The following is a 22,209-nucleotide window of genomic DNA, read 5'->3' on the forward strand; positions in this document are numbered from 1 at the left end:
CAGCAATCTTCCTCCTTTCGTCCCTTTCGTGGCCAAAGAAGGGGCGCCCCCACACGTCCAGCTAGCCACAGGCTACAGAACCAACCTCAACGCGGTCGCAGACGTGATAACCGCCGTGGCGGTGCCAGGGGACACCGGCAAGGTCAGTCCACACCCGCCCCCGCAGCATCTGCCTCAAAATCCTCCGAGTTTTCAGGCCCATTCGGCGCCAGTGGGGGGCAGCGTTCGCCATCACCTCCTCCACTGGCGCTCCATCACATCGGACAGGTGGGTGCTGCAAATTGTCTGAAGGGGCTACTCCCTCCCCTTCGAGGCGACCCCTCCAGCCTTGCCACCGCCGTACCACCACATGTTGGGGGATCACTTGCGACTTCTCCAAGAGGAAGTTACGGCCCTCTTGGCCAAAGGGGCTGTTGAGCGCGTTCCTGGGCCAGAAGTAGGACGTGGTTGCTATTCCCACTACTTTCTGCTACCCAAGAAGGCTAAAGGGGGCCTACGCCCTATCTTTGACCTATGGAACATCAACGGCTTCCTCCGGAAGGAGAAGTTCAAGATGCTGACTTTGGCTCAAGTCCTAGATGCCCTGGACCCAGAAGACTGGATGGTGGCGTTGGACTTGCAGGATGCTTATTTCCACATCCCCGTCCTCCCGACTCACCGGCGTTACCTGCGGTTCACAGTAGGCCACAAGCACTTCCAGTTTACCGTGCTCCCCTTCGGCCTTACCAGCGCCCCACGGGTGTTCACGAAAGTGAGGCGACCCCTCCAGCCTTGCCACCGCCGTACCACCACATGTTGGGGGATCACTTGCGACTTCTCCAAGAGGAAGTTACGGCCCTCTTGGCTAAAGGGGCTGTCGAGCGCGTTCCTGGGCCAGAAGTAGGACGTGGTTGCTATTCCCACTACTTTCTGCTACCCAAGAAGGCCAAAGGGGGCCTACGCCCTATCTTGGACCTATTTATTTATTCAAAGTTTTATATAGCGCGAACAGGATCCTTACAGATATCAGAGCGCTTCACAAAGACAGGGTGAGCAGTAGGAGTCAACAGAGATAATGGGAACAGTATAATAGTCAATAACATGGTAATAAACAGGGATAATAATAACATACATAAAACAAATCAATATACAATCAGGTAAAGAAGTAGTATAGGACAGCACAAGTCATTGATCCTACTACAGATGTCTTCAGGTACCCCTTGGGTGTGTGGGTGGCTTATACCAATGATTTAGTATAGAGAGAATAATGAGTGGGGCATCGGGAAAGTGGATCAGTAAACCAACGTGTATCATATCTTGGTCGGTAGTAAGAGAGTAGCGTAGTAGTGCCCCCATCAAGTAGAAGTATAGTGCCAAAGGACAGGGTGAGCAGTGATACAAGGCAATGCATAGTCTCTGATCCAACACCTATAAGGTTCAGGAGATCTTGGCCAGAAGGATGGTTTTCACCTCTTTCTTGAAGAGTGCAGTGGAGGAGATAAGCCTGGTTTCAGGAGGGAGCGCATTCCAGATCCTGGGTGCCATTCCTGAGAAGGAGCGCTTGTATGTTTTCACTTTCCTGAATCTACGAGGTTTCAGGAGTAGATTTTTTGTAATCCTATTGGATCTCGAACCTCCCGATATAGACAACTTTTGAGCGAGGTATTTTGGTGCCTTGCAGCTCATCTGCGCAGATTAGGGGTTTTAGTGTTCCCCTATCTCGACGATTGGTCGTTGAAGGCGGACTCGCCCCAGACAGTCGTCTCCCACCTCCAGACTATGGCCGACTTCGTGCACTCGCTGGGGTTCTCGCTCAACGTGCCGAAGTCACACCTATGCCCCTCTCAAAAGCTCCTTTTCATCGGAGCGGTTCTGGACTAAACGCAGTTTTGGGTTTATCCTCCCGAACAGCGGGTTCGGGATATTCAGGCTCTGATTCATATCTTTCAGCCTTTATCCCGAGTCTCGGTCAGGTTGACGCTGCGGCTCCTGGGGCTGCTGGCCTCCTGCATCCTTCTGGTGCATCACGCCCAGTGGCGGATGCTGGCTGGGACCTGAAGTTTCAGTGGGCACAGCATCAGGGCAACCTGTCCGACCACGTCCGGATCTTGGAGGGCACTGCAAGACAATTGCAGTGGTGGCTCACGAACCGCGATTGGGTCAGCAGCAGATCTCTCTCTACCCCAACCGGAGCACGTCATGGTGACGGATGTGTCCCTCCTGGGATGGGGGGGCCACATGGGATAGAGGGAGATCAGAGGCCTCTGGTCTCCGGCGGAGTCCCGGCTCCACATCAACCTTCTGGAGCTGCGGGAGATCCGGCTTGCACTGAAGGCATTCCTTCCCTCTGTCCGGGGAAGTGTAGTGCAGGTGTTCACAGACAACACCACCGCCATGTGGTACTGCAATAAACAGGGCGGGGTGGGGTCGTGGACCCTTTGTCAGGAGGCTCGGCACCTCTGGACATGGCTGGAACACCAGGGCGTCACCCTGGTGGTTCAACACCTGGCAGGTTCTCTGAACGCCAGGGCGGACGAACTCAGCCGCCGGTGCATGATGGATCTTGAATGGCGTCTGAACTCGGACGTGACGCAAGGCCTCTCTCGGCAGTGGGAGAGCCTTGGTTAGATCTATTCGCAACCGAAGAGAATGCGCAATGTCTTCAGTTCTGCGCATTGGAATTTCCAAGGCAGCACTCGCTCGGCGACGCTTTTCGCCGCGAGTGGAGCTGCGGTATGTTGTACGCCTTTCCGCCTATACCACTGCTGCCCAGAGTGCTGAAGAAGATCAGGCGCGACCGGGCCCAAGTCATTCTTGTGGCTCCTGACTGGGCACGAAGATTCTGGTATCCCGAGCTACTCAGCATGTCAGTCGATCCTCCGATTCGTCTGCCTCTTCGGGAGGACCTTCTTTCGCAGCAGCAGGGGACGGTCCTCCACCCGAACCTGTCCAGTCTCCACCTACATGCGTGGAGATTGAGCGGCGGCAGTTGAGGCCATTTGACTTGCCTCCTGAAGTCTGTGATGTGATTCTGGCAGCCAGGCGTCCCTCCACAAAATCGGTATACGCCTGCAGGTGGAACAAATTTGTGGCATGGTGCACAGTAAAGGCTGTGGATCCTCTCTCTGCCCCCCTTTCAGAGGTTCTCCTCTTCCTTCTTTCTCTTGCCCAGCATGGCTCTGCTCTGGGCACTCACTAAGGGCTACCGCTCTGCCATTTCTGCCATCTTGACGCTTCCTGATCAGCCTTCTCTTTTCAAGTCCCCTGTTGTAAATAGATTCTTGATGGGCATCACGCACGTGTTTCCTCCTGTTCCTTTCATGATGCCTCAGTGGGACTTGAACCTTGTTCTAACCTATCTGATGTGCGCTCCTTTAGACCCACTTCACAATTGCCCTCTTCGTCTTCTAACTCTTAAGACTGCATTCCTGGTTGCCATCACCTCTGCCAGGAGAGTGAGTGAGCTCCAGGCTCTATCTTCTAAGCCTCCTTTCCTTTCTGTCCATCCGGAAAAAGTTGTGTTGAAAACACGTCCTTCTTTCCTGCCCAAGGTGGTCACAGCCTTTCACATCGGGCATTCCATCACCTTGCCCACCTTCTTTCCGCTTCCGCATCCTTCCAAGGAGGAAGAGAGGCTCCACCGTCTAGACCCAAAACGTGCGCTCTCCTTCTACCTTGATCGCTCACGCCAGTTCCGGGTGGACGACCAGCTCTTTGTTGGTTACGTGGGTGCGATGAAGGGACAGGCGGTGCACAAACGAACCATCTCTCTGTAGGTCGTGTTGTGCATCAAGGTCTGTTACTCCTTGGCTAAAAAGGAGCCCCCTGATGCCATCACATCGGACAGGTGGTTGCTGCAAATCGTCTGGAGGGGCTACTCCCTCCCCTTCGAGGCGACCCCTCCAGCCTTGCCACCGCCGTACCACCACATGTTGGGGGATCACTTGCGACTTCTCCAAGAGGAAGTTACGGCCCTCTTGGCTAAAGGGGCTGTCGAGCGCGTTCCTGGGCCAGAAGTAGGACGTGGTTGCTATTCCCACTACCTTCTGCTACCCAAGAAGGCCAAAGGGGGCCTACGCCCTATCTTGGACCTATTTATTTATTCAAAGTTTTATATAGCGCGAACAGGATCCTTACAGATATCAGAGCGTTTCACAAAGACAGGGTAGGGGCAGTAGGAGTCAACAGAGATAATGGGAACAGTATAATAGTCAATAACATGGTAATAAACAGGGATAATAATAACATACATAAAACAAATCAATATACAATCAGGTAAAGAAGTAGTATAGGACAGCACAAGTCATTGATCCTACTACAGATGTCTTCAGGTACCCCTTGGGTGTGTGGGTGGCTTATACCAATGATTTAGTATAGAGAGAATAATGAGTGGGGCATCGGGAAAGTGGATCAGTAAACCAACGTGTATCATATCTTGGTCGGTAGTAAGAGAGTAGCGTAGTAGTGCCCCCATCAAGTAGAAGTATAGTGCCAAAGGACAGGGTGAGCAGTGATACAAGGCAATGCATAGTCTCTGATCCAACACCTATAAGGTTCAGGAGATCTTGGCCAGAAGGATGGTTTTCACCTCTTTCTTGAAGAGTGCAGTGGAGGAGATAAGCCTGGTTTCAGGAGGGAGCGCATTCCAGATCCTGGGTGCCATTCCTGAGAAGGAGCGCTTGTATGTTTTCACTTTCCTGAATCTACGAGGTTTCAGGAGTAGATTTTTTGTACTCCTATTGGATCTCGAACCTCCCGATATAGACAACTTTTGAGCGAGGTAGTTTGGTGCCTTGTGGTGCACGGCCGCGTGTGTCATAACTGCAATTTTTAGCTGTATTCTGGCTTCAAAAGGCAGCCATTTTAGAGACTTTAAGTCTGGGGATATGTGCGAATGCTTTCTTGAGCCAGTAATGAGTCTCGCGGCAGCGTTCAGGGAGGCTCTTAAGGGTGCTGTTGTGGATAGCGGGAGTCCGCTGAGGGCTGCAATTCCGTAGTCTATTCGAGGGATGACTAAAGCTTGTACAGCAGTTTGGAAGTCTTTGGCAGGGAGGAAGGGTTTAATTTTCCTCAGTGTGTTAATTTGGAAGTTAGCTGCTTTTGTGGCTTTGCTAACGTGCTGCTGCATGTTGAGCTTGGCGTCGAGTGTGATGCCAAGGGATTTCGCCGAGTCCACGATGGTAGGTTGGACATTGAGTGCTGTTAGGTTGTTGAGCCAGGTTTGGGTGGAGGAAATTTTCGCCGGGGGTGAGATGAGTAGGAACTCAGTTTTCAGAGCATTTAGTTTGAGGTGATTTTCTGCCAGCCAAGATTGAGTGTTAATAAGCGTGGAATTCAGATGTTTGATATCTTCCGGGGATTGTAACTTTAGGTAAAGTTGTGTGTCATCGGCGTACATATGGAATTGAACATTGGATGCTTGGAGCAAGGTGGCGAGCGGTTCCATGACGAGGTTGAATAGTGTTGGGGAGAGGGAGGATCCTTGTGGAACACCTAGATCTGCAGGCACAGGAGTAGATAGCACATTGTCGATCTTGAACCTCTGAGACCGGTTGTGAAGGAAGGACGAAAACCAATTGAGAACAGTTCCCGATAGCCCCATTCTAGTGCTTAGCAGCTCCAGCAAGTTCTCATGTTTGACCGTGTCAAATGCTGACGAGAGGTCAAGAAGGATGAGGAGGCAGGACTCATTGCGATCAAGAATTTGGAGGGCGTCATCAATGATGTGTGTCATAGCTGTTTCCGTGCTATGTTTCGCTCGGAAGCCTGATTGATGAGGGTTGAGGAGGTCAAATTGGTCAATGTGTTTTGTTAGTTGGAGTTGGACACATTTCTCCAGCAGTTTGGCCAGGGTGGGGATATTGGTGATGGGCCGATAATTGTTTAGGTCAGACGGATCAGCTGTAGGTTTCTTGAGTATAGGCGTGACTTGCCCCACCTTAAGGGAGTTCTGGAAAGGGGACCTATGGAACGTCAACGGCTTCCTCCGGAAGGAGAAGTTCAAGATGCTGACTTTGGCTCAAGTCCTAGCTGCCCTGGACCCAGAAGACTGGATGCTTATTTCCACATCCCCGTCCTGCCGACTCACCGGCGTTACCTGCGGTTCACAGTAGGCCACAAGCACTTCCAGTTTACCGTGCTCCTCTTCGGCCTTACCAGCGCCCCACGGGTGCTCACGAAAGTGATGGCGGTGGTCGCAGCTCATCTTCGCAGATTAGGGGTTTTAGTGTTCCCCTATCTTGACGATTGGTCGTTGAAGGCGGACTCGCCCCAGACAGTCGTCTCCCACCTCCAGACTATGGCCGACTTCCTGCACTCGCTGGGGTTCTCGCTCAACGTGCCGAAGTCACACCTGTGCCTCTCTCAAAAGCTCCTTTTCATCGGAGCGGTCCTGGACTCAACGCAGTTTCGGGTTTATCCTCCCGAACAGCGGGTTCGGGATATTCAGGCTCTGATTCAGATCTTTCAGCCTTTATCCCGAGTCTCGGTCAGGTTGACGCTGCGGCTCCTGGGGCTGCTGGCCTCCTGCATCCTTCTGGTGCATCACGCCCAGTGGCGGATGCTGGCTGGGACCTGAAGTTTCAGTGGGCACAGCATCAGGGCAACTGGGCCACGGCGGCTACAACTGCCCTGGGTCGGGGAGTCCCCTTGCAGGACATCTGTCAGGCAGCTACGTAGGCTTCCTTGGTAGACACTACTGCCTGGACAGCCGAGTCCGGAGAGATGGTTTTTTCGGCCGTTCCGTTCTCCAGGACTTTCTGGTGTGATCTTGGTTTGCAGACCCACCACTGGGGTTGGTATTGCTGGGGTATCTATTCTAAGGTAAGGAATCTAACACTAACCTGTTTCTTTCAGATGCGCAAGTTACTTACCTTCGGTAACAATATATCTGTAAAACAGTAGTTAGTGTTAGATTTCTTACCGCCCCAACCATCCTCCCCGTTCTGCGAACCGATAACTAGGGTTAAGGACATCCCTTTCAGGGCCCTAGTTTCATGGCACCAGTTTCGGTCTCTGGCATGGCTCTGCGTTCCTGGCGCGGAAAGCTATGTACAAGAACTGACGTCAGCGCGCGAGGGCGGCGTCTAAGTACTCAGACAACGTCATCCCGGCGACCACGGCGCCGACGACGGACGTGGAGCCGCAGACGACTCCTACCAACGCACAGGGGCACTTCTACGCAAAACTTTCCGGATCCAGTCTGACGCCTGGGGATAGTCTACGGTAAGGAATCTAGCACTAACTACTGTTTCTTACAGATATATCGTTACTGAAGGTAAGTAACTCGTGCATTTAGTAGGTATATGAGGTTAAGACTGTATGTGGAAATAGTTGTTTGAGTGAGTGAATCTCTTTATGGGTGTGGTCATGAGTAAATATATTTCTCAATGATACATGTCCAACAAAGTAGAAATTGAAAAGGCAGTGTATGTGACAGTTGTTGTATATAAATAAGTATACATAAAACTCAGTGATTGTATGAGTGACTATCGAAAACTGTAATCTTGTAATAGTCATTTTAAAACACACTAAGTATGAGTTACTATCTATATGAATAAATAAAGTGGTGTTTGTATAAGTGTGTAGCTTAGTAAATGTAAGTATGATTAATTGTTTGCATAAGTGAGTAGGATGACTGCATAAGTGAATAGGATGTGTGCTGGTGTGTAATGTTGATGTAGGTGTATAAGTATATTTAATAGTATTCTATTGATCTTTGTTAGCATGTATGAGTGAATCTATAGGTAATTGTTTAGATGTGTGTGTAGATGTAGGAATCACTGAGTGGGTTTTTAGAAACTCGTATTGGTGAATCAATGGTGTCAAACATGGTACTCCATATTTTATAATGAGTGTTGAAAGGTTATGCTACTGTATGATGAGGTGTATCAGAATGTCACGTGGATGATGTCATCAGTGATGTCATTTGAGATGGCATCAGTGATGTCACTGACCATGTCATGAATGATGGAATATGTGACATCATCAGCAGTGGATTCCGGGCGTGCGAGTTATAGTTAGTACAACTAACTATAACGGAGGAATTTCAATGGTTTTGTACGAGTGAAATATCCAGCTAACTATAACGCCCCTAAAACCTATGTTTTTTCAGTGAATTTCAAAGGTTTTTAAAATGCTAATTCCTAACTATAACATATCTGAAACCTATGGTTTTTTCAGTGAATTTCAAAGGTTTTGTAAAAGACAATTTTTAAGTGTATTAATTGTTATATTTATTTTCTTGATACTGATTTATTAAATTTTTTTAAACTGTTTATTTTTAGATATTCTATTTTTTAAATTACTTTATACATTACATTACAAAATATACTTTCTCAGAATTAATTACTTTAGTTTAAATACGTTGCAAATAGGCAATAGACTTTTAAGTACAGTAGTTATAGTTGTTGCAATAGGCAACTCAATTTCAAACACAATGCAACATTGAGCGCAATGTGAATTTCTAGTCAAATGCAATTAGTTACTTTATGGATTACTTTTCTAACCAGAGGACTGGATCCTAGATTTAGTCCTGGGACATCTCCTGTAAACAGTTGAGTAAAAGCGTTTTGGTTACAGTAGTAATTTCCAAGGAAAATTATTGTATTTTAAAAGTTGACACTTGGAAATGTTTTCACCTAGAATCATCAATGTTATCCTATGGTAGGAAATTCACTTAGCAGGTAAGTAGTGTTATCGTTACCTTTTCTTACTCAGTGGGGGATCCTGGATCCAACACGGCTGCATCTCCTGTATACAGTTGAAAGAAAGCGTTTAAGTCATACAGGCGATTTTTAAGGATTATTTATAGTTCGTGAAAATAGACACTTGGAAACTTTCCTAGTGAAAACCAGACAATGGATTCCTATAGAAGAAAATACAAGTTACTGGTAAGTAAGGTTAGGATTACTTTTCAGGGTCAGTGCTGGGCTAAAAGATGCAGCACTGGGTTCTTTCCTGATAACAGGTGAGTAAATCGGAATTCGTTGTTCGGATGACTTTAGGTGAATATTTTAAAGTTCCAAAACTCCACACTTAGAAGATTTTCCAAGTGAAACCAGTCAATGTTAGCCTATGTAAGGAAATTCAAGTAACTGGTAAGTACGGTTAAAATGACTTTCAGGATCAGTACTGGGCTCAGAGATGCAGCAATGAGGTCTCTCCTGATAACAGGTGAGGAAATCGAAGTACATCCAGTAAGCGCCACAGAGCTGCGTAGCAGAGAGATGTAAAATGGGACACGGCCTGCACCACGTCTCTGCAACGCAGCGCTGTGGCACTTCCTAGAAGCACCTGGTGGCTACTTGGCCCCCATGGTCTCTCAGGTTTGAAGTGGAATTTTTTCCCCAACTTAAAACGTGCCACAGGGCACGTTTGCACCCATCACTTCAGGCCCTGTACCCTTCCCTTCACCACTGTGTAAACGCGCCCGAGGCGCGCTTTAAGTTGAGGGATTAACTCCCCTTGAATACTGAGGGTCCATGGGGTGCAACTAGCCCACCAGCAACCTCCAGTAAGCGCCACAGAGCTGCGTTGAAGAGAGGTGTAAAAAGGGGCGTGGCCTCAGAACACCTCTCTGCAACGCAGCCCCCTGGAGGTTCCTGGTGGGCTAGTTGGCCCCCAGGGACCCCTAGTATTCAGGGGGCGTGTTTGCAGGGAGGGGGCGTGGCCTCTGGCATGATGCCGGTATTTATTTTTTTAAGAAGATGGACTGCGTAGCCCCCCTTTTTTTTCTCATTTTTGTGCCCTGGAGATCCCATCCCCCAGGGCCTGCCCCCTAATTTTTTTAAAAAAAATATAAAGAAATTGGAAGGGGGGGGGGGCGTGGCTTGGAGGCACCTAAGATGGCCGCATACTAATGCGGCTCCCGTGAGAAATCCCGAAGGCCCCTAAAAATCTGCAGCATATCCGAAAGCCTCACTGTCCTGGAGGCCGAATTCGCGGAGCTGACGTGCGGTGTGCGGGGATCTTTGTCTTGTCTCCCTAGGCCGCGCAGAAGGGCCTCCGCGGCCGCCCGACATCCGGGGCCTCCTGCGACCTGGAGTGAGAGTGGGAGCGCTCCAGGCACCGGCCTCAATTTATGCTAGCGGCGGCTGCCCTGGGCCGGCAGCGGCTGCTCTGGGCCGGCGGCGGGCGCCAGGAACAAAGGTGGGCCCAGCGGTTCCTCCCGGACTCCAGTGCCACAGAACAGCAAGCACGGGGGCACCGGTGGACATTGTGGCACACCACGTGAATGCAGCCAGTAGTGCTGGGGCATGAGACATGTGGCTGCTGGGGACCTGGGCAAGGCGGACCTCCTCAACCCGGAAGGTTTGAGGAGGTAGGGCCGCGGCGCAGACCTGCGGCGGCCTTGCAGATCAGGTGACACAGTTGGCCACTGAGGGGGCATCAGCCCAGGGCGGACGGAGGGCCCTTCAACGGGGTGGAACCCAGCAGGCGCGGAGGCTAGGAGGCGGAGAGCACGACGGCGGCCAGGAGCACTCCGGGGCAGGAGTGGAAAGGAGCCTCCACAGCATGGGAGGCATATCGTCGGTGGGGGAGCGCCAGTGACATTGTTTGGCACCACGGATGAGGGGGTCAGAGGCAACAGTTTGTGGCCATTGAGCGGCGTTGCGAACCTTTTGGGGGTAAGCGGTGCGCCCGCGTCGAGAAGAGGACGGTAGAGTACTGGATGTGAGGAGAGGTTGCACTGCCCGTAGGACTGATCGTAGATCCAGTACCTTGGCCCGAGGGAGATCCTGGGAGAGCGCAGAGCTGACGTCTGGGGTGCAGACGGAGTGGTGCTGAGGAGATCTCGTGAAGTACTCCCTCCCCTTCCTCGTTGAGGGCCCAGCGCTGTGGGGCCCGGTCATGAGGCCTAAGAAATCCACGATGACTCAGACCAACACCGTGGATAACTACATGGCCACTACGGGCTGTGGGGGCGATGCACAGGCCGGTGCTCTGGCGGAAGCACAAGAACCATCCTTAACGTCGATCATGCAGGCCACACAGACCACGCTGGAATCAAAGATAGATAAGGTCTTCATTGAAATGGCGCTACAGAGGGCGGACTTGAACAAAACTTCAGAGAAAGCGGCGGACATTGTGGAACTCCAAAATACCACCAAACAGTTGCAACAACAGGTACAGCGCCTGTCTCATCAACAGAAGGTAGTAACGGCGCGCCTGGAGGATCAGGAAGGAAGGGCCCGCAGAAATAATATACGCATGGTGGGTGTGCCGGAGAAGATGGAGGGGCCGAGTGTGGACTTGTTCCTGGAGGATCTCATCCTCAAGCATTTACAGCCCAAACGCCTCTCGAAGTTCTTCGCTATTGAGCGTGCCCATAGGGCGCCGGTCCCTCCGCCGAGCCCCACCAAGGACAATTATCGCACAGATTCCTAATTATAGAGACCGTGATGCCATCCTGCAGGCAGACCGCCAACATGGAGATCTGCAACTGGACAATACCACAATCAGGCTCTTTCTGGATTTTACGCTAAAGGTGCAACAGGAGCGCCGATCCTTTGACGGAGTTAAAAGGGTGCTTCGATATCGGGGCATCAAATATATGATGTTTTTTCCAGCACGTCTTAAGCTGTTGGCAGATGGGAAATCTTTCTTCTTTACTTCCCCGGAGGATATGCACTCTTGGCTGGAGGAACACGCGGATGCATCGGGGGCCCTGGATCAGGGAGCGGTTGGTGGAACACGACGCCGCAATCTCCAACGTCTTCGGTTGGTTCCACGGGGAGAGGTCGCCGGCAACACTGTGATACTTTGCCCTCCAGTAGGAATCGGCCTCGGAGCCTTTCGGCCTCGCCGTACATGGGGTGAGGTGGCCAGGATGGACTTGGAGCGCAGGAAAAGGCTGAACTGCACGTGATGTATTTTGACTCTCGTATGTAGACATTGACTGTGCGCCAGGGGTGGAGATGGATATTGTCCAGGAAGATGGCCCGCAGGTGGGGGGGTCCTTATGAGGTGGGGATTGCATGAGGGCCCAGTTGACACTGCTTGGGAGGAGGGGAGGATGGTTCAAGTGCGTGGGTTGGAGGCCTGAAAGTTTTTTAAATGATTGCAATATCCAGGGGTATCAGGACAGGATGTGGCGGCTAATATGTAGCAGTGGGGGGTCGACGGGAGCCCTCAGGTTGCGGGACTAGGTGACTACTCACCCCCTAGGTTTTCGTTTGAAGGGCTACAGGTCGCTCTGCTTGTTGGGGGATGTCTGGTCACGTTGGCCGGCGTAGCAGGGTAGCAGGGAGGGGGGTTAGTTCTGGGGGTTGGGGGGAGAAGGTTGTACTTGTGTTTTTCGCTTCTTTTTTTCTCTTTAGGGATGTATTGGTTTTGGCTCCGAAGACACTATTGGTTGGCAAGTGGGAAGAGGAGGGAGGGGGGAGGAGGCACTCGTCTCCTCGGAGGTTCATGGTAATTACCTACAATGTATACACCGCACACATGACATATCAGTGTTTTGTATTGGAACGTTAACGGCCTGCAGAACAAGATAAAGCGCACCATGGTGCTCCAATACCTACACAGACACGCACCAGACATTGTCCTGCTCCAGGAGACGCACCTCCTTGAGAACCATTGTAAGGCCCTTAATAGATTTGGCTATACACTGCGGGCACATGCCGGTTTTACCACAGGCTCGAGGGGGGTGAGGATCCTCATTAAGAACACTTTACCGCTGATACTTGGGAGGCACTGGTTGGACCCCCTAGGACGCTATGCGCCGCTGACGAATCAGTGGGAGGGCAAGACAATTAATCTATGTTCGCTATACATCCCCCCCCTAAACTGCACAGCACCACTCTCCCAGACATAGGGATAGTACTGCTGGAGTTGACATCCGGGAATCTGATCCTAGGGGGCGACATGAATGCAGTGATGGAGCGGGACCTACTCTGTCACAGACTCCGCCTACCAGGGGAGGGATTTGTCACTTCCGGGATTTTATACATGCTATGGGCCTGGTGGATCTTTGGAGGGCACAAAATCCCCTGGTTCGGCAATACACACACATATCGGCGGGGCACGGCTCAGGGTCCAGGATTGATTTATTCACACAGGTGGGGAGCATGGGGTCTGTTCCAGGGTGGGTGTCATAGGGCCAGGGGGATTGCTGATCATTCCCCAGTAGGGGTACAGCTGCGAGGTCCGGAGCGAGAATAGACTAACCCCCCCCGACTTGATACGTTTTTATTTAAAGATCAAGAGTTCCAGGAGGTGTTCAGGGAGCGGGTAGACCAATATTTTGCTGATAGGCTCTGTCAGCTCGCTTGGGATAGTGTGGGAGGCATACAAAACTGTGACTAGAGATTTTCTGCAGGTGGTAAAAAGGCGTAAGGACAAAGTTGCGCACATTGACACACTAGAACGGGAACTGCAGGCCCTAGAAGAAGTGGGTGAAGGGGCTCCTGACCAGGATCAGGATAGACGGCATAGGAGGCAGCTCCTGGAAAAAGAGATACGTGACTTGCTTATGGACCAGGCGCGCTCCTGCGCCCTGGCCGTCCAGAGACGGGTGTATGACTTGGGGGATAAGGCCAATAAAATGATAGCCTGGCTAGAGAAACGGGATCGGGAACGTAACTGGGTACCGGAGATTGCACGGACCGACGTTTCGGTGCAGGCCACGGGCAAGGCAATAGCGGAAGAATTCGCACGGTACTATGAGACAGTTTACAGGTCGCATACTGTCCGGCGAGAGCCGGAATGTCGGGACTTTTTGGCCCCCTTGCAGCTGCCGGCCTTGAAATAGGCAGACAGAGACATCCTGGAGTCCACGATAACGGTCCAGGAGGTAGAAGACGCCATGGGAGACATGCAGGCTGGGAAGGCGCCGGGGCCCAACGGGTTTCCAGCTGAAGCGTTCGGGTGCGTATCAGGTCGACTCGCACCCCATATGCTGAATATGTTTAATGAAGCCAAACAGGTGGGGAAACTCCCCAAGGATTTGCGGTCTGCAACGATCGTAGTAATCCATGAAGCCGGCAAACCGCAGGACCTGTGTAGTTCCTACAGACCCATATCCCTACTTAATTTTGAGACGAAAGTGCTTGGTAAGATCCTGGCCACGTGACTAGGGGCAGTTATCCAATCACTGATCCACCCGGACCAGTCGGGCTTTATGCCCCAGAGGTGCACGCGCTTAAATCTAAGGCGCCTCGATGCCCATATGGCATTTGACAGTATGGAATGGCAGTGTTTCTATGCAGTTCTGGAGAAAATAGGCTTTGGGGACCAATTTAGAGCATGGGTAACGCTGCTCTACACTGAGCCGCTCGCGAGAGTCCGGGTCAATGGAATGACATCAAGGGAGTTCCACCTGAGTCGGGGCACGTGTCAAGGCTGCCACCTTTCCCCCACCCTGTTCGCGTTGGCATTAGAACCGTTGGCGCACTGGGTTTGGACAGACCCCATGGTCTGGGGCATAGACCTGGGAGGGGGATGGGAAGAGCGTATCTCGTTATACCCCGACGACATCCTTCTGTATGTTCAGAGGCTGGCCGCTTCCATTCAGAGACTGATGGAAATTCTGCGCGAGTTCGGTACCTACTCCGGATACCGTATAAATTGGGACAAGTCCCTGGGACATGTCCTAGTGGGGCCGCAGCCGTCGGCGGACTTTTGTGGCCTGGCCTGGAAGGCAGTATTCAAATATTTGGGGATCTGGATTACACAGTCTTACTCGGAGTTCCTGCGCCTGAATGTGTCGGCGCAACTGGATCGACTCCGCGGAGACGTAGAGCACTGGAGGTCCCTCCTGCTCTCCTTGATGGGGCATGCCGTTTTGTTTAAAATGATGGCACTCCCACGCCTGCTCTACGCCCTACAGAATACACCCTTCCCGATCCCAGACCAAATTTTCAGGACGATTGAATCGGAGCAACGTTCCCTGCTTTGGAGTGGGGGGGTGTCCCAGAATTGCTCTTAAGAAACTGCTGAGAGGTCCCTATGAGGGAGGCTTAGCGGTGCCGGATGTCCGCCTATATTATTGGGCGACGCAGTTGGTTAATGTCAATGGATGGGTGTTTGCCCCGTTGGACGAACCAGCCTACAGGGTAGGTAGGTTAGCCTTTGGCAGTGGTACCTATTTAGCGTCCCTCTATTCTAGGGGTAGGCGCGGTCATCCCCTACCTCCCCAAACGGAAGCGGTGGTTAGGGTGTGGAAATGGGCAACAAAATTGCTAGGATGGGAGGCAAAGCTTACAGAGCAGACTCCTCTGTGGGCCGGGACATTCCTGCCGGCAGTGGCGAAATTGCAGGGTCTGCGTCAGTGGAGCCTGATTCGTATTGATGTGCTGGGTGATGTTTGGAAACTGGGAGAGATGGTGGGTTTTGCAGACCTGCAGGCTGAGTTCCAGATGGGGGAAAGGGGAATTCCTACACTACCAACAGCTTAAACACGCCCTGCACCGACACCTAACCCACGGGGTGGAGCTACCTGAATATGCTCCGTTGGAGGATAGACTACTACGAGACCCTATGATTGAGAAAGCTATCTCCCTCACGTACAGCTCATTAATAACATCGCAGACACACTGGGCCCCCTGCGGGAAAAGTGGGAGTCAGATTAGGGGATGCTGGAGGATGATGATTGGGGGGAGGCCCTGCAATGTCCCCGAGAAGTGGCGATACGTGCCAGGTTCCCACTCGTCCAACTGCGCATCCTGCATAGGTCATACATACCACGAACGACGCAATACATAATAGCCTATGTGGACTCACGCTTTTGCTTACGAGGGACCTTTTTCCACATATTGTGGGACTGCGCCAAAATCAGGACGTACTGGTCCAGACTAGCAGGCATTATGTCTGAGGTGGTGGGAACGGACGTGCCGCTAGAGGTCAGATGGCATGTCTTGGGGGTCACTAGTGACATCACCTGGCCAAAATGGGACAAAGTATGGTTGGCGCTGGCAAGTATGGTAGCCAAGAGAAATAATGCGAGGTTATGGGGAAGTGATCTTGTGCCTACGGTGGAGGAGTGGGAGCGAGATTTGGACTGGTGCCAACAGGCTGAAAAAGTTATCTATAAGAGTCGAGGCTTTCCCAAAAAATGGGAGAAAATATGGGCGGCTTGGAGGAGGTACCGAGGAGAGTGGATAGACTCGCAGGCGGATGAGGAGCCGTCCTGAGGGAGGGTTGGTGTGGAACCTTGTATTCCATAGCTGTGCATTTATTGCTGATGTCTTGTGGCTCTCGCTCTGCATTGGATTCCTTAGGATGCGGATGCACTGAGGAGTGCCGCACAGAGAACCTTGAGGGGAGGAAAGGGAAGGGGAGAGGGGTAGGGTTGGTGAATATAATATGTCTGCTTTGATGTGTCTGGAGTTGGAGGTCCACTGGGGATGTGTCAGTGTTTAATGGGGGGGTCTGTAGTGGTGGGTGGGCTTAGAGGCTTTCTTAATGAATCTGAGGCTGATTTTATTTGTAAATTGTCAATAAACTTCTGTTGCTAACTGATGGGCACTGTTAGGGAGCTGATTATTTAAATAAAAAGATTTAAAAAAAAAAAATTGGGAAGGGGCCGCGTGCCCACCTCCCGAGGCCTTAATCAGCCCCAGGGACCCCATCCCCCAGGCATGGCCCTTTTTTTATATATATTATATTTTAGGAGGGGGCTGCCCCTTCCTCATGGTCCCGGGGCCAGCCTTTTTTTTAATTTATTTTTTTATATTTAATTTGAGGAGGGGTGCCGCGTGGCCCCCCTCCCGGGCCACTAATAGCCACGGGGACCCCATCCCTCGAGGCTGGCCCTCTCCATTGGGGACTGTGGGGGGGTCCCCAATCCCCCCACAGTCCCGCCGTCTCCCCGCCTCCTGCGGGAGCCGGCATTGCTTTTCCAGACGGGGAGCAGCTAACATTCCCCATGTGGAAAAGCAATCTGCTTGGCTATTTGGAAGAGAGAGCAGGTTTGCCTGCTCTCTCTTCCAAATAGCCAAGCAGTTTGCTATGGCACCCTTCTATGGCAAACTACAGTGTCCCTGGGGTGGGCACCCCGGGACACTGTAGGAGCGGCCTGAGGGGTGGCGGTCCCCAGGGCCCTCAAGGGCTCCAGGAGGTGGGCTGCCCGGCCCCCTCTCACCTTCTTCAAAGCCCCAGGGGGTGGTGGTCCAAGGGGCTGGGGGGTCCGTCACAGACCCCCCAATTTACATATATAGAGCCCCGGGGAGGTGGCGGTCGGGGGGCGTGTCGGGGGGGTTCACACAGGGTTTTTAATTTTTTTATTTAATTTTAAAAAAAGCCCTGGGGGGTGGCGGTCCCCGGGGCTGCGGGGGCATTGTCCCCCCGCAATGTTAATTACATGGAGCCCCGGGGGTGGGGGGGCCTTGGAGGCCTTAGAGGCCCCCCAAAAATTATCCTACTAAGCCCCGGGGTTGGCGGTCCCCGGGGGTCGTGTTCCCCTCCGCATATATTATGTTAAAGCCCCGGGGGTGGCGGTCCCCCACAAGATTGTGCCCCCCCACACACGTTTTAGATCATGACCCCTGTGATTTGGCCCCCTGGGGGCTACAAAGACTTGAAGCGCGGGAGTCTGCACTTTGTTTTTTTGGGGGTTTTTTTATCGCCAGGATCAGCGCATCATGCGCGGATTTTGTCCTTGGGGGTCCTTATGGGACCCCCTGAGCAGGCCTAGGGGGTCAGGGTGTTTCTACACTGCCCCTTTTTGCGTTTTGCGAGGTTTTTAGGGGGTTTCTTGTGCCTCGGTTCTACAGAGGCACAAGATGGCTGCCAACACTTCCTGATTTGGAGTGTTGACAGCCAATTAGAATACAGCATGTGCACGGCAGGGTGCGCTTAGGGTATGCGAACCCTCCGAGGCCATAGATATATAAATGCTTTTAATTGTCATTTTCTCAGGAACTACTGAACGGATTTACACCATTTAAGCAAAATGCACGAGTCTGAACTAAGGACTACCTCTTTGCCAAATATGGTCTAATTCCGTCAGCAGTTCGGGCTGTAGCTGCAGCTAAATGTCCTATGGGAAATTGCATTGGGAAAACGCGTTTTGGGGACCCCCTTTTTTCTCGGCCCCCGCTACACGAATCATCCTAAGACTTTCAGGATAGGAGCTGACCATAAGTTTTGAAAATTTCGTGAAGATTCGTCAACCGGCACCAAAGTTATTCCAAATAGAATGTTGCGGATTTCCTATGGAAAAAAGGTCCGAACTATAACGAGTCATAATAAGATTACAAGAAGGTTACCAAATATAGTTCTCACTGTATCCGATGTTGTACCAGTACTAAAATTCCTTAGAAGTATGTCGAAAAGACTGGTTTTAGAAGGAAAGTTTAAAGCATCCCTGCCAGTCCAGTCCAAAAAGTAAAACATCTTGCGGTGTAGTTTGATGAACAGCTTTGTTTCTCATACAAAATAAATAAGGTTACATCTTCCTGCTTCCACCTTCTTAGGACAATGAACACGTTTTTTCCTTTCATTCCTGTAGATATGCATGAGTTTGTTATCGTTGCACTAGTTCTGCAGCAAATTGACTACTGCAATGCCCTATATTTGGGCATACAGAAAAGGTTGCTGCTGAAACTTCAGTCACTTCAAAATGCGTCTGCTCGTCTGCTGTAGATGCCGCCCAAGTTTGATCCAGTTTCCAAGGGCATTCATGACGTTCACTGGTTACCAGTGACAGAAAGGATCACATTTAAAGCCTTTCATATTATCCACAAAGCTTTGTACAGTGGAGGTCCTGCATTTTTTTTGCAGATCTTTCTCGCTGTATGTGCCTAACCGGAACTGCAAAACTATTAATTGTTCCTGAAATCAGGAAAATAAGATGGGGAGGGTGAAGCTTCTCTTTTCTGGCCTGTGAGCTATGGAAGTCTGTGCCTTTTGTGCAATGATCCCAATCTATCTATCTTTACAAAACAGTTGAAAACTTTTTTTTCTCCTGTAATCTTAAGTAGATTGTTTTTTTGTTTTTTTTCTCCCTGTTAGGAACGCTAGCGCCAAGACGTCTTGGCAAACTCACACTTTATAAAAATTCTACTTATTTACTTGCTTATGAATAGTAAAGTTATAAAGTGGATTCCCACTGCTTCCCACCGTGAAACTTGATGTCCAGTGGTTGGTAGTACAATTATTTTAATTATTTCTCCAAGCATAGGCTTTAACAGCATTAAATATATTTACCCTCAGTGCTCGGCTGCTTAGCCCATAATCAACGATTCTAAAATGGCAGTGCGCACGGTCACATTGCACGACCTTGCATGGCGACATTGGTGTGAATGCGTTGCTCTGAATGCCACCATAGCATGTTAGCTTAATGGCACACAGAGCATAAAGCAAGAGAGCTTGCGTTATGCTTTATTCAACGTCTGGTGACTCCTACAGTCCTGCAGCACAAGCGCAGGCATATAGCTCTGAAGAAGCAGCGCACTAAGAAGAACAAGGAGGAGGCATCCGAGTATGCCAAACTTCTGGCCAAGAGAATGAAGGAAGCCAAGGAGAAACGCCAGGAACAGATTGCCAAGAGACGCCGGCTGTATTCACTGAGTGCCTCCACCTCATCTGAATCCAGTCAGAAATAAAACAAGCAAAATAAACTTTATTTTTTGTGGTAAAAAAAACAAAAGCAAGAGAGAGCATGCTTCTTTACAGATGATGACACACAATTATAAAACATCTCCAGCCCCACTTCTTGCTCCACACACTAGGAACTCTACGCTCTCTAGAGGACCAGCGTGCAGTGGGGTATGGTAATGACTGGAGATGTTTTTATTTTGTTCTGTTGGTATGGCCCTTTCTGATTCAGAGACAAGTATATTGGGGCAAACAATGGAAATCTTCCACACTAAAGTGGCAGGAATTTTTGATTCTATTAAAGACACAGAGGCAAATCTTATGACCTGTCTTCTTTGCTGATAAACTCCAGCAGCAGGAAGTAACAAAAGTACACAACACGAATGCAGAAAAATGTCATGGAAAAAGATCTCTGAGGTCACCCATGATATGACAATAGAGCCACCAATGAGCAGCCGGTCCTCTAATTGAGCCTCTAGTCTTGTGATAGAATAGTCACTTTACATGCCGGCACACCAGATACCCAAGGGTCTGGCCAGTGCTCTGCTCTAAAATATGAATGAAACTCCCAGCAAAGGTAAATTCTGAAGCAGAGTGGCCCATTCCCCTCTTTGTGTGCTACTCAGTGGGCTGATGCAACCTTTGAATAACACTCCAACTTAAACATGACTGAAAGAGAACCACCCAAAGCCCCACTATGTATATGTATTTTTATGTTATTATGTATCATTATTTTAAAGGTTCCTAGAGTCTGACTGACTGCTAAAATAGTTTCTAGATCAAACAGTAAAATGCATCCTTGTTTTGGAGGCATAGCTCAGTATTTGATTATTCGAGTGTGTTTAATGTCTTTTAAATGTTGTAAATGTATTTCTATTTACAATATTAAACGCTGTTTAACAATTATTTACCAGCATTTCTTAGCAGTGTATCATTGTGTTTCCTTCTATAACTGCAGGTCGAAACCTCAGCCCGCCTCCTCATTGAAACGTAGGAGAGAAACCAGTCCCCAACCTGCACGGACTCGCGGCCTGCAGGCACTTGAAGAAACACAGATAAAGCGAAAGAAACAGCAGTGATTTTTTGATTTTTTTACTTTTCGTCTTTTTGTTTTATCAGCCTCCAGAATTACTGCAAATGCAGACATTTTAGTTTTTAGAATACATATGTTTTTAGAGGAACTTTGTTAAGATACCAAAACCGGATCCACTTTCGTGGATTGTATTTGTCATCTGGAGTAATAGAAATCGATTTCACAATGATCCTAAATCTTGGGCTAACGGATTCTAAGTGACATAGTGTGTTCTATAATTGAGGTCTCTTAATGTGATGAACCTAACTTAAGAGCACCCAATATACTGTACTATACCTATGTAATGTAATGTGTACATAGTTATGTAAAATATGTTGTACACTAAGAATACAGACCTTACCAGAGTTAAAAAGTTATTTTAGTGACAGTTATTACATAATCTGTTTAATTCGTTTAACAATGCAACTTGGACATTGGTAGAAACACTTCCCCACCTGAATTTACCATAACTCTACAAACGCAAAAACGTAAATCCTCATAGAATGCCTTAATCACACATTAAACATATTGTAGTTGTTTACATTGCCAGTGCATATTGGTGTATTTTGATACTAATAGTCCTTAAAGTAGAAAGAGGATTGTTTTTTTACTATTGATAGCTGGTATACATAAGAAAATCATCATAGTGTTGTTGGTTTGTTTGAATCTGTAATTTATTTTTGACTTTAATTTAGTGCAATACTAACGTGGGTGAGACCAAATACCCTTTTCATCTCACCTTTTAGGACAGGTTTCGCTCAAATGTAATTAACTGAGTGGGTATGAATGAACTGCTTTGACAGTTTCAAAACATTTGGATCTGTATATATTCGTTCACATGATATTGATTTGCTGGGGCAAAGCTTTCTTTTTTTTTTAAACCCAAAAAAAGAAAAATAAGGCTTCAGTGTTTATGTTGTGTATTATATACATATTTAAGAAATGAACTCTGGTGCTATTTCCAGAATATTTTTCCAAGCAGTTTTCATTTTGCAATGGCACTGTTTCTTTCCTGGAGCTTTATTTTATGACTGTTTTATGCAGTTACCATAAATATGTTGCCAAATGAAATGGAGTTGGTTTAGAGCTATTTGTTTTTATTGTTTGTTTTAATTTAATTCAGTGTTGTTGCAATGTATGTTTTACTGAGACAAATAGTGCTTAGTTTCTTACCAACGTTTTACATGTATATATTATAAAGAAGTTTTTAACAAATAGAATTGTGGTTGATTTATTTTTACAATATTTAAATATCCATGTTTCAAGAAATTATTCTTAACTCATCACGGGAATATGTAAATATGATTTTAAGAAGCATTGAATTCAGATATTGTTTAGACATGTTTGAAGGATGTTGTCTTGGTTCTGAGGTGATGGTATCGTGCATTCCTGGCCAAAATGGTAAACATGCTGATTTCATTTACTGATTAGAAGAAGGCTGCAAACTGTTGTTCTGATGGATACTGCTTTTCATATATTCCTCACCTTGCAAATATCTCACGGGTGTCACACTGGATCTAGAAAATCTTTACCCCCAGCAATTGCTCTCTTGTACTGCCAGGTGGCGCCATGTTGTTTGTCATGTTTTCTTCCACATATGTGGTGATGTCATGGTTTAT

At 49.1% G+C, this 22,209-nt stretch overlaps 1 protein-coding gene across 1 annotated transcript in view; it reads left to right on the top strand.

The window, feature by feature from the left end:
• The window catches only part of BOD1L1 (biorientation of chromosomes in cell division 1 like 1), a 500,752-nt gene extending 478,947 nt beyond the window's left edge, over nucleotides 1-21,805 (top strand). Inside the window, exon 19 of the mRNA XM_078678462.1 lies at nucleotides 20,477-21,805. Within this exon, the coding sequence (XP_078534588.1) occupies nucleotides 20,477-20,597 (121 nt within the window). The 3' untranslated portion in view covers nucleotides 20,598-21,805. The remainder of the gene's footprint in view (nucleotides 1-20,476) is intronic.
• Nucleotides 21,806-22,209: the final 404 nt, after the last annotated feature.

This window comes from Lissotriton helveticus, chromosome 2_2 (assembly GCF_964261635.1).
Source record: "Lissotriton helveticus chromosome 2_2, aLisHel1.1, whole genome shotgun sequence".
Lineage (NCBI taxonomy): Eukaryota > Metazoa > Chordata > Amphibia > Caudata > Salamandridae > Lissotriton > Lissotriton helveticus.